Source organism: Eschrichtius robustus, chromosome 16 (genome assembly GCF_028021215.1).
Source record: "Eschrichtius robustus isolate mEscRob2 chromosome 16, mEscRob2.pri, whole genome shotgun sequence".
Taxonomy (NCBI): Eukaryota; Metazoa; Chordata; class Mammalia; order Artiodactyla; family Eschrichtiidae; genus Eschrichtius; species Eschrichtius robustus.
The window spans coordinates 47,611,820-47,624,888 of NC_090839.1; the positions used below are offsets into that span (position 1 = coordinate 47,611,820).

The 13,069-nt window shown below is 37.7% G+C and overlaps 1 protein-coding gene across 3 annotated transcripts in view; it reads right to left on the reverse strand.

Annotated features, from left to right (window-relative positions):
• XRN2 (5'-3' exoribonuclease 2) overlaps window positions 1-13,069 on the reverse strand; it is a 77,722-nt gene that overhangs the window by 33,357 nt on the left and 31,296 nt on the right. For all 3 annotated transcript variants that reach the window (XM_068524595.1, XM_068524596.1, XM_068524594.1), the window contains 5 exons: window positions 8,354-8,472; window positions 4,714-4,849; window positions 3,352-3,459; window positions 3,165-3,254; window positions 2,443-2,515 (listed from right to left, as the gene is read on the reverse strand). In XM_068524595.1, the coding sequence (XP_068380696.1) occupies window positions 2,443-2,515; window positions 3,165-3,254; window positions 3,352-3,459; window positions 4,714-4,849; window positions 8,354-8,472 (526 nt within the window). The remainder of the gene's footprint in view (window positions 1-2,442; window positions 2,516-3,164; window positions 3,255-3,351; window positions 3,460-4,713; window positions 4,850-8,353; window positions 8,473-13,069) is intronic.

Sequence of the window (13,069 nt, forward strand, 5' to 3'; positions counted from 1 at the left end):
CACCCAGGTGTGACAGTGGTAGTGCTTGAGAATGAGCTGATAGTAAAAATAATAGCAGCAGCAGCTACTTTTTTCTGAGCACCTATTTCCTATGTTACATGCTTTGGTTCATTTAAACCTCTCAACAGCCCAGAGGCAGCCCAAATGGTGGTAATATTTAGTTAAACACAGTGGTCAGACTCTCTGGGTTCAGATCTTAGTTCTGACACTGTGTGACTCTGATCAAATTACTTAAATTCTCTGTTCATATATAAAATACATGGCATTCGAAATATCTATGCTATGTTATTATATATAATAATTGTAAGTACACATGGTCAATAAATGTTGGAAAAATACCCAGATACATTTTATCATCTATCATTTTAAGATGCACTCAACTTAGGCAAGAACTTAACTAAGTAGTATCATTACTTTCCATAAGATTTAAAGATAGGTATGGAGAAAAAACGACATCTCCCAACAGTAGTAAATGTAACCTCAAGAAAGGTGTGTTCTTGCTACAGAGTCTAATAAATGAAAATATTTATATAAAATATAAAAATATTAAAGGTCTGAGTTTAAACCCATGCTAAAATTCTTTTGGAATCTCAAGGGACCCCAGACAGCCAAAACAATCTTGAAAAAGAAAAATAAATTTGGAGGACTCACATCTCCTGATTTCAAAACTGACTACAAAGCTACAGTAATTAAAACAGTATGGTGCTGGCATAAGACAGACATTCTGACCAATGGAATAAACAGCCCAGAAATAAACCCTCATACGCACTCAAATGATTTTCAACAAGGGTGCCAAGACCACTCGGTGGGGAAAGGGCAGTCTCTCCAACAAGCAGTGGTGGGAAAATGGATATCCACACGCAAAAGAATGAAGGTGGACCCTTACATTACACCATATACAAAAATTAACTCAAAATGGCTGAACATCCTAAATGTAAGAGCCAGAACTATAAAACTCTTAGAAGAAAATATAAGGAGCAAGCTTCATGACACTGGATTTGGCAGTGATTTCTTAGACACCAAAAGCAAAGGCAACAATAACAAAATAGTCCAACAAAAACTGGACTTCATCAAAATTAATAATATATAAAGTACACCTATAATGAAACAACAAAAACCCAATTCAAAAATGGGCAAAGGACCTGAAAAGACAATTTTCCAAAAAAAGATACACAAATAGCTAATAAGCACATGAAAAAAGAAATGATCAACATAATTAATCATTAGGGAAATAAAAAATCAAAACCACAGTGAGATACCACTTCACACCCATCCAGATGGCTATTATCAAAAAACAAAATAAATATTGGCAAGGGTGTGGAGAAACTAACTGATGTGCACTGCCTTACTTTTCCTCTGGACAATTTATACTACAATGATAGTCAGCAAGTCATCTGCATGTTTATATATTTATTTATTCATTTAATGAACACTTACATAAATAACTTTATTTTTACTTTACTACTTCCTGTTCTCCTATGCCTCCTCTCCCTCTATGTTACTCCTCTACAAAGCATCTTCAAAAACAACCTAAGACCCCAATCTTTTTACCTATAACACAATATGCCCACAGAGTACAACACTTGCACAGCCCCAATCAACGGGTTGCATTTCCCACTATCATCCTGTTAAAGTAATATGAAATTCCTGTTACTACATAAATCAAAAGTCAACCCTAAAATCTCATAAAATAATTATTTCAATTGGTAAATTATTATTTATTCCCCTTTTCCTCCACAGTTCTCTTTGAGTTATTTTACTGGTCTCTGCACCCCAGAGAATAATCAGGGAAAAAGAATGAAAGCATGGTATTACCAAACATGCTTATCATTCTAGAAAAATATATGGTGGAAGAAGAGGTTAAAATGATTTGCTGAAAGGGACTCTGGTGTGAAACAACAATTGGCTTACTGTGTGAGACGCTTTCTTGTGTTTTACTGTCATCACACATTTTTTGAGTGGGAAATATCACCTTACATTTAGTACTAATTTTTATTGCCATTCTTTCTACAAAGTCTGTGAACAGAATGGAATGAGAAAATAATGTACAGATAAATAAGAAATAAACTTTAAGTATGATTAATGTTAAGTATGTAAACTAAATTTCTAATACATTTTTCAAAAGTTTCCACAGAGTGTAAGTAAATCTCCACATGGACGCTCTCATGTTTCTACATTGCTCAGCAACCTCACAAGGCGTCAGTGACTGAAAGGAGCAAGTCCCAAGTCCCATTAATTAATCACAAAGGAGATAAAAAATATGATTAATGTATTTCAACCCATTTATTGTTTACCATAGTGTGACTATTAGAATATCAATCATTGCTAATCCCAGTTTGGCTGGCAAAATATAGAAATTCTTTCATCCCATAAATCATGTTTGTGCACAGTTTTACCAAGAGAAAATTATTTTAACGAAAAGGAATAATGTCTTAATTTTACCTTGCCATGCATACTTCTTCCCATTCAAATCAACAGCAAAATCTTCCGGGTAGAAGTCAATTATACTAGAATCCTATACCAGGAAGACAAGTAAAGATTCAAAAAGTGAAGTCACATATTTCTGTTACAAAGAATTTGATATAACATTTGATCATGTTATCATGCTTGATAAGAAAATGAGCGTCCTTTCCTTTTAAAAATGGTATTCTTTAAATTGCAGGTCTAGTGAAACAAAATTAACAATTACATTTTAAAAGATGAAAAAAAAGGCATTATTATAGAGGAATTTTAAAGCAGACAGCTGTGGACCCAGTGTAGAGTGAAGAGCTTACTGACAACCCCACCTCCCAGTTGGGTCTCACTCCTCGCCCACAAAACCAGCTGGGAGGGGATTTCAAGCGGGCCAGCCTTAGCTCTAGCAGCCACCACAAAGGCTGGAACAACCAAAAATAATGGCTTACAGGTAGGCTGAGAATAAAAAAACTGTTCTAAGAATTTCTCCCAAACACAAATGATTTTTTTTGTACTAAGTTGGGTCCTGATGGCCAAGGAAAGCAGAAAAAAAATAAAGTGGTGAAAAATATACGGAACTCAAATACTTTTACTTTTTTTCTGCACTTCGCTCTCTTAGCCATGAGATGCAAAACAAATTGTGGCTAATGTTGGTAAAATGTACGACAAAAACCCAGTTACCAACACACTCAAAATACTAAAAGACTCACGGGATCACTCATGAGCTTCCGCCACGATGGAGGTAGAAAGTTACCACTTGCAGCTGGAAAAACCCCCATAAGTTGTTCCAGTGGTTTAAACTGTAAAAAAGAAAAAAAAAAACTTTAACATACAACACACAATTTTTATCTAAGCCAAAATTCTATAAATTTTATTGCTCTAAATAGTTAAGCTTACCGGTTTGGTACCCTTCTCAAAATCAGAAGCCATATCTGCAATACCTTCAAAGTCTGAAGCGAACGGTGCATAATGGAATGGATAATACCACTTCCAGGACGCACAACCCTGGAATCATTAAAAACAGCAAACCCAAAAATCTATGTTAATGATATACACAGAAAAAAACAAATAAAAACTAGGCTATTAACCTATATATTCTATTTATAAAACACGATTTCTAGTATATATTCCATGCATTAAGTTTTTCCATGAGTCCTAAGTTATTTTGATTAAATCTGAACTTCTTACTTCGTATCAATGGCCCTTTGATTTAAAAAATACTGCAAAACACCTTTAATAATCAGTAGTTAATACCAAACTTTATATCCACAAACACAATTTGGTGAAGGTTTTTATCCTTATAATGTGTTTGGTGGCATTTCTTTCAACTCTAGAGCTGCCATCATCAAATAAAATGAAGAGCAGCTGCAGCTGACACTTACTGAGCCTACAGGTGAGGAAGGGACATCACTGTGATTGAGAGTAAAACAGGCAAAAGCTTCATCTTACTATTCCCTATATTTTCAGTGAAAACTTTCTCTTTATTATAAAAATATTTAAGTAAGCCCATCAAAACGGAAACAAGTTATACTCATAGAAAAAAAGAAGTCTTCCTGATATGTGTTTTGACTCTGTGCCTGGTGAATTAAAATCTTGGTAGGAGTAAAACATGAAATTAAAATATTCTATAGTTGATACTCAGCACATTAAATTACTTTCTACTTACTAATTTCAGATCACACAACAAACTGAACTTGCTTCACTCTCCGAGCACAAAACCAGATATTAACTATCTGTGTTACAATTCCCATGTCTACCTAACCTCTCATCAATCTGACATCCCAATTATCAAAGGCTTTAAGTCAGATACAGATGACTCCAATTAGAAAGCACTTCAAGTAACATCACTACGTTATACAGAGGAAATGGTATCATTCAAATTGCTTTCAAATTCTTACTAGTATTTTCCAGGCTTTGTCCTTTGTTCAGTCATTTAGTGACTATCTATTAGTTCCTCAGTTATTTTTTATTCCAATTAAAAAAACACTACACTTTAGTCATTTGAAAGACAAAGTATACTCAACCATACTCCCTGGTGTTGAAATCTTTTGACACAACAAAAAAATAGCTTTGCTTATATATTAACACCTAAGGAGCTTTAGAAACAAATATTATTCAAAGTAATGAATTTCTAAATAGGAAGCTTAAAAAAAAGTCTAGGTTTAATCTCAGAATACAGCTCAATAATACATATTATTATAGAAATTATGTTCCTAAAATGACTAACTAGAGGTTTAGAGGAAAATATTCTCTTTGTACCTGGTAATAATATCGAAGAACCCAGCAGAGTCCTTCAACGTAAGACTGCACAACTTTACGTCGGAATTTCTCATCAGCTGCGTCAACATCAAATTTGTTCTTGTAGTACCGCTGTTTCCAACCAGCTTCCCATAACCTACAAACCAGGCAAAGCCAGTGTATGCTGAATTAATATGGTAACTGTCTACCTGTTTATCACCAAATCAATTTATATTTAATGTCCAGGTGAAATGTAAATGAGTTAATAAACAGTAATGCTAAGAAACACGGTTTCATTTAACTATTTCTAAAAAGTCCACTTTCACAGGATTTATTACCAACTTAAAGATAGTTAAACATCAAAAACTCAAACACTGATTCCAGTAAGATCATTATAAAACTACATTTAAAAAAAAGAATAATCACTTATGCTAATAAAGTAGATACAGTACACTTGTTTGCTCAAATTTTCATACTGTTTTACATGCTTTTTTGATTGTGGAATAATGCTAAAACTACATTTCTTTTTTTAAATTAACTTTTTGGCTGCACTGGGTCTTCGGTGCCGCGCGCAAGCTTTCTCTAGTTGCGGCGAGTGGGGGCTACTCTTCGTTGCAGTGCGTGAGCTTCTCACTGCAGTGGCTTCTCTTGTTGCGGAGCACAGGCTCTAGAGCTCGCAGGCTTCAGTAGTTGTGGCACGTGGGCTCAGTAGTTGTGGCTCATGGGCTCTAAAGCGCAGGCTCAGTAGTTGTGGTGCACAGGCTTAGCTGCTCCGTGGCATGTGGGATCTTCCCAAACCAGGGATCGAACCTATGTCCCCTGCATTGGCAGGCGGATTCTTAACCACTGCGCCACCAGGGAAGTCCCTAAAACTACACTTTAAAATTTGCTGTAGATATTTTTATATAGTTCAAGTTCCTCAGTTTGTTAAAATATATTTAAACTATACAGAGAAAGTCAATTAAACGCCTTAAAAAAAAAAGATTTGCATGGGTAATTCTTTTAAAGGTAAAAAGTGATTTATAAAAGAATAATCTAGAAACCAGGCAGAAATCATGTGTATACCTAACCTACTCTCCCTATGCTTGGGCCTCTTTGAGCTAAGAGTTGAAGAGAAGGACACGCATGCACATGTACACACGTATGTATGTATGTTCTGGTAAAACTTAGAAGCAGGTCAATTAATTCACTAAGTTATCATTAATCACTGAAAATACAACGTGAAGAACCACAAAGTACTCATTTCTCATTCTCCGAGAGTTTAAAACATTTTCTTGAAGGAACACAAAGAAGCCAAAAAATTTTTTTTTTAATCAGGACAGATCAAGAACATCAAGATGATTCTACAGTAAGGCCATTTTCTACCATGTGCCAGATCTTACAAATTAACTGCAGTCATGTTTCAGAATACAGGTATGTCCTGCTTTTCAAAAGTTCACTTTACACCACTTTGCTTTTACAAAAGACCCCCATTAATACCTGTTTTCTCTAATCGAAAGAAATGCAGAGATTTCGCTTAAAAAAAAAAAAGGCAGAAAGTGGGAATCTCGTTTAGCACGTTTGTTTTCAGCGTGCACCCCAGGAGCAAGAGTGGCCCCGCCAGCCCCTTCCCCAGGAATCACACTCAGCGCCTTAGCATCTGCCGCCAGAGCTGTGAGCTGTGTCTGTGAGCATCTGGGCTTTATCTCCATTTATTTTGTGCAGCAAGATGTGACCTATGGTAACTGCCTCTTTACGCCATTTCGGCTCTGAAAGGTTTCATAGGCCCCCTCCACTTTCGGGGGAAACCCGCACACATTACCAATTTTAATTTCCCGCATACACAAAGGATTCACAGAAATCAATCAGGAGAACTATCCTCTATCCATAATGTGGATTATCACCATTTTACAGAAAATATGAACAAAATAAATGCTAAGAATGCCAAGCATTTCTTGACAAGCATTTCTACCTCGATTATCCCCAGCACCTGAATTGAATAATAAAGTACTAAATAAATCAAGTTTACTATTAAGCTAGTATTGATCATGATGACCTCATAGTAAAACAAAAGACACTCTAAGAGGAAATCCATTGTTATAGAAGCATAGGATAAAAACTCAGGTCAGGTAAACGTTCGATGACCAGTCATCACAGATATTAGAACCTAACATCAAAGAACATTTCTAATTATAAACACACCATCCACATCCTATATAAGAAGCACGAGATATGGACCACCATTGTTTGCTTAACTTTGAACTATATCATTTTTGCTAAATTCTTAATGAGTTACATTTATTAAGGCCGTTGGCCTTTTGGACTTCGAGCCCAGGATTCAAACCTAGATTTAATCACAGGAGAGGCTGTTAATCTTATTATATGATGATCTCCAACTTCTGGACAAATTAAAGAATCAAAGTTTCCTATTATAAATGTTAAGTATGGGACTTCCCTGGTGGCACAGTGGTTAAGAATCCGCCTGCCAATGCAGGGGACTCGGGTTCGAGCCCTGGTCCGGGAAGATCCCACATGCCATGGAGCAACTAAGCCCGCGCGCCACAACTACTGAGCCTGAGCTCTAGAGCCCGCGAGCCACAACTACTGAAGCCCGTGTGCCACAACTACTGAAGCCCACGGGCCTAGAGTCCGTGCTCTGCAACAAAGAGAAGCCACCACAATGAGAAGCCTGCACATCGCAACGAAGAGGGGCCCCCGCTCACCGCAACTAGAGAAAGCCCGCGTGCAGCAACGAAGACCCAACGCGGCCAAAAATAAATAAATAAATAAATTTATTTATTTTTAAAAAATAAAATAAATGATAAGTATACAGCTACAGGGAAACTTCTCTGTCATGAAATATAACTATGCATATACAAGTCTGTGGTTTTTAAAAATATACATATTTATTTCTTAACCAAATAAGTTCTACATATTTCATCTTGAGGAAGAAACTTTTCAACTAAGAAGATTAAAGCAAACTCTATCAAGTATCCAAGTGTAACTGAACTTTCTGGGTTAAGCAGCTTGAAAATGTAATCTCCACATAGTGACCTTCAGATCACATAGTCAGAGCTAAACACCTCATGCTTAGCCCATCTAGCGCCTGCTCTCAGGGGGAAAAGTGGCTTGGAGGACGAAAACTTGGCATACTAATCTAGGTACTTAGGTTTAACAGCTATAGCTTACATATCTCACTGGAATTTACTGACTATTCTAACCCTCCACATTAATTACTGGTGGATAAAAAGATCACAGGCAAGCATCTGAAGGCACTGTTGCTCTGAGCTAATAGCATTAATTAGACCGCCTCTATTTCAGCAATTTGCTAACAAAGTGCTACCAAAAAATGGCTTCGGGCTTCCCTGGTGGCGCAGTGGTTGAGAACCTGCCTGCCAATGCAGGGGACACGGGTTCCAGCCCTGGTCTGGGAGGATCCCACATGCCACGGAGCAACTGGGCCCGTGAGCCACAATTACTGAGCCTGCGCGTCTGGAGCCTGTGCTCCGCAACAAGAGAGGCCGCGATGGTGAGAGGCCCGCGCACCGCGATGAAGAGTGGTCCCCACTTGCCGCAACTAGAGAAAGCCCTCGCACAGAAACGAAGACTCAACACAGTCATAAATAAATAAAAATAAATAAAAGAACGTGAATTTCTTTAAAAAAAAAAAAAAAGGCTTCACCTGACGTTATCCTCTGGCTCAGGTTCACTGTCACTGTCTTCCGCTTTTCGCTTAATTCCTCCTCTCGGAGATGGGGAGCCATCAGAAGTGAAACTCGCATTAGGAGACACTGAAGGACTCTGCAGACAATTATGACATTAGAGAGGAAGGACTTAATTATTCATTTCACATAAGAAGTTACATCCAACTGCTACTACCACCATGCTTCACGGTAATACATTTTTTAAGGCTGTTAAAATAGATATTGGTAAACGTATTTTGAAAGCACAAAGACTGATCTTGGACTACTGCACTTCCCCAAAAAAGAGTAATATGGTACCAAGCTTCCTATGCTTAAACTCAAAAGAATCTGAACATTCTTAGGGTAAAAACTGCTTCAGAAGAAAAAAGAACAATTTAATTTTATAAATTTTAAAAATTAATACTTAAATATTTTTTTTCTTTGGTGATTCGCTGATCTTATGAATTCACGATCACTTTCCACCAATCAAACAGCAAAACGGTAAAGGGGGAAAAAGATAAATATATAAATTAATAATACATAAAATAGCCAAGCTGGTGAAAATGAAGTTAAATGGTATGTGTTCAACCTAGTATAACCACTCTGGAAAGCAAGAGTTTAGTAATAAGACTCTGCCAGATAACTGTAAATTATTTTACATACACTATTTTAAAATTCAATGTACAAATAAAAATCTATTGGTCATCTTAGAAAAATGCACATCTTATTAGTATTTCAAAGACTTGGATACCACTTTAAATTCAGTATTATCTCTTCCCTTTGTACTTAACTCAATGAAGATAGGCACACCCTACAGTATTTTAATTTTAACTAAAAAATTAAAGTCTTCTGCAACTTTCGTTTTATGTTAAATGACCAAAAACATAAGTGGCAAAAAAGGTTTTCATAGTAGAGGTTTTATTCTATTATTCACAATATATTAGATATTTTGAGTAAACTGAATTTTTTAAATTGAGAGCTCAGGAGGCTATTTTGTTGATACTATAATTAGCATAAAGGTAGTTCATACCACAGGCTAAGAAAGTTTGTTACAACAAAGCAAAATTATATTTCACATAGAGCTTATAACACTTTCCTTTTAAAAATGTATAGTATCAATTTTACCCATGATACTGTATGGCCAATACTGTCCAAAACCCCTCACAAAACCCAGTAAAAAAATAAATCCAGGAAGGCACTGTTGCACTGAGAAAATGAGATGGGTATTTTCAGTCAGACAGACCTGAGTTTGAAATACCAAACCAGCCTTTCTCGGTGCATGGCCTTGGGCAATTTATTCAACCTGTCAGCCTCAACCTGAACTGGGGATGCTACTGTTCTCATCTTCACAGATTACTGCCGGGATTAAATGAAACACCACATGTGACAGATCAATAGCACACCTGACTCACTAAGTCATCACTTTTATTTTTAAACCCCACACTAATCCATTTGGATTAAATTATGAGAGGAAGTTGGGTAAAAAGCAAACTTTCCCAAACTGACAAAATATAAATTCCATCTTTAGATAACAAAAGTAATGTATCTTCAAGGAAACCACGAAAGGCGGGTGTCTGCTCTTTAATGCTAACCACCCCCCACTGCTCTTTTCTCCTCTCCCTCTACCAACAAAAGGATTCCTTCCGAAACATACCAGATTCATAACAAGTCATAAAAAAATTTTTTTTTAAAAGCTGCTTTGTAATCATATTCTGTTAAATTGAGAATGGCTGCAGATACAATGAAACCATACTTCAGAATGCAAAAATTAAAAACACATATTTATGAAGAAACAGAAGCCATCTGATAAAACACTGACAATGTTGACCATCAGCAGACACTGGTCAAGTACTGCAGCCTAACATGCCCAAACAGCTCAAAAAATCAATAAGCAAAAATAAACAAAAACACGCCAAAAGAGCAAAAATCCATAACTTTAAAGGCCACCTTTAAATGAACTGGTAATATGGCTTCATGATTACTTTAAATTCAGAACATTCTAGATGAAAATCCCTCTTTGCAAAGACTCCAAAAGAAATAAATGTGTCAAGAGGAATTAATACAGGATCAAATAAGCAACGTAAACACCAACCTTCCCACTCTCACTCCCATGGGAGACGTTACTAATCAACAGTGGGTCTGGTTCTGTGGAGCCTGACTGTAATATTGCAATCCTTCTCAGGGCAATCACAGGTGACAAAGTTTAAACCTACTGCCTCCCTGACATTAAGAAAAAAGCATTCTATTATCAGTATGGTGTTTGAGAATGCCAGTCACTTTCAGTTCCACCCTGTGGGGACTGTAGTCACTATGATCTTAAATGGTGGACATCAGCTTTTTCTGTCCTACTCAAAGTGTCTCACTGCAATCCCTTTCACTGACCCTCCACATCTCACTCTGTATAAGAAAACAAAAATCAAAAAGAATAGATACATGTACATGTATAGGTTTGGCCAAAACGTTTGTTGGTCTTTTCCCAATAAGATGGCTCTAGTAGCGCTTAGTTGTCTTTAACTTCATTTGAAACAATTTTCTTTTCTTTTTTTTTTGGCTACGTTGGGTCTTTGTTGCTGCACGCAGCTTTCTCTAGTTGAGGTGAGCGGGGGGGGGGGGGGCTACTCTTCTTTGCGGTGCGTGGGCTTCTCATTGCAGTGGCTTCTCTTGTTGTGGAGCACAGGCTCCAGGCACGCGGGCTTCAGTAGTTGCAGCACGTGGGCCCCAGAGCGTGTGGTCTTCAATAGTTGTGGCACGTGAGCTCAGTAGTTGCACCTTGTGGGCTCTAGAGCGTGGGATCAGTAGTTGTGGTGCACAGGCTTAGCTGCCCCGCAGCATGTGGGATCTTCCTGGACCAGGGATCGAACCCGTGTCCCGTGCACTGGCAACCAGATTCTTAACCACTGGACCACCAGGGAATTCCGAAACAATTTTCTTAGATTGTATTGTGACAGCTGTCACATCAGTGTGTATTTAAAAAAAACATCAAGATCGGTGAATTTTTGTGTAGCCATTTTAATATTGAAGATGGAAGAAAAAAGCAGTATTTTTGGCATATTACGCTTTATTATTTCAAGAAAGGTAAAAACGCAACTGAAACGCAAAAAAAGATTTGTGCAGTGTATGGAGAAGGTGCCGTGACTGATCGAATGTGTCAAAAGTGGTTCGCGAAGTTTCGTGCTGGAGATTTCTCACTGGACGATGCTTCACGGTCGGGTAGACCAGCTGAAGTTGTTAGCAAACAAATCGAGACATTAACTGAGAACAATCACTGTTATACCACACGGGAGATAGCCGACATACTCAAAATATCCAAATAAAGCACTGAAAATCATTTGTACCAGCTTGGTTATGTGAATCACTTTGATGTTGGGGTTCCACATAAATTTAAGTGAAAAAACCTTCTTGACTGTATTTCCACATGTGATTCTCTACTGAAACGTGAGGAAAACGTTCCGTTTTTAAAACAGATCGTGATGGGCAATGAAAAGTGGACTCTGTACAATAATGTGGAACAGAAGAGATTGTGGCGCAAGTGAAATGAACCACCACCAACCACAACAAAGGCCAGTCTTCATCCAAAGAAGGTGATGTTGTGTATGTGGTGGGATTGGAAGGGAGTCCTCTATTATGAGCTCCTTCCGGAAAATCAAACGATTAATTCCAACATATACTGCTCCCCATTAGACCAAATGAAAGCAGCACTCGATGAAAAGCGTCCGGAAAACAGACAGAAAACGCATAATCTTCCATCAGGATAACGCAAGACCGCATGTTTCTTTGATGACCAGGCAAAAACTATTACAACCTGGCTGGGAAGTTCTGAGTCATCCGCTCTCTTCACCAGACATTGCACCTGTGGATTTCCATTTATTTTGGTCTTTATAAAATTCTCTTAATGGAAAAAATTTCAATTCCCCGGAAGGCTGTAAAAGGCACCTAGAACAGTTCTTTGCTCAAAAAGATAAAAAGTTTTGGGAAAAATGGAATTATAAAGTTGCCTGAAAAATAGCAGAAGGTAGTGGAACAAAACGGTGAATACATTGCTCAATAAAGTTCTTGGTGAAAATTTAAAATGTGCTTTTATTTTTACTTAAAAACCAAAGGAACTTTTTGGCCAACTATATACAAGTGAATCATTTTGCTGTACACCTGAAACTAACAGAACACTGGTTTTTTTGTTTTGTTTTGTTTTTTGTTTTTTAATTAATTTATTTTGGCTGCATTGGGTATTCGTTGCTGCATGCGGGTTTTCTCTGGTTGCGTCGAGCGGGGGCCACTCTTTGTTGCGGTGCGCGGGCTTCTCATTGCGGTGGCTTCTCTTGTTGTGGAGCACGGGCTCTAGGTGCGCGGGCTTCAGTAGTTGCAGCAGTGGGCTCCGTAGTTGTGGCTCAGGGGCTCTAGAGCACAGGCTCAGCCGTTGCGGCGCACGGGCTTAGTTGCTCTGCAGCATATGGGATCTTCCCGGACCAGGGCTCAAACCTGTGTCCCCTGCATTGGTAGGCGGACTCTTCCCTGGTGCCACCAGGGAAGTCCCAGAACACTGTTAATCAACTATACTCCAGTATAAAATAAAAATTGAAAAAAGAAAAAGAAAACAAAAATCAAACAGAACAAAAAAAACACAACAGAGAGGCAGTCTTCTTCTCTTGGGAGATGCAAAACCTCATTTCTCAAATTCCAAATCTAAGGTCCTAAAACTTCTAATTGTGAATTTATGG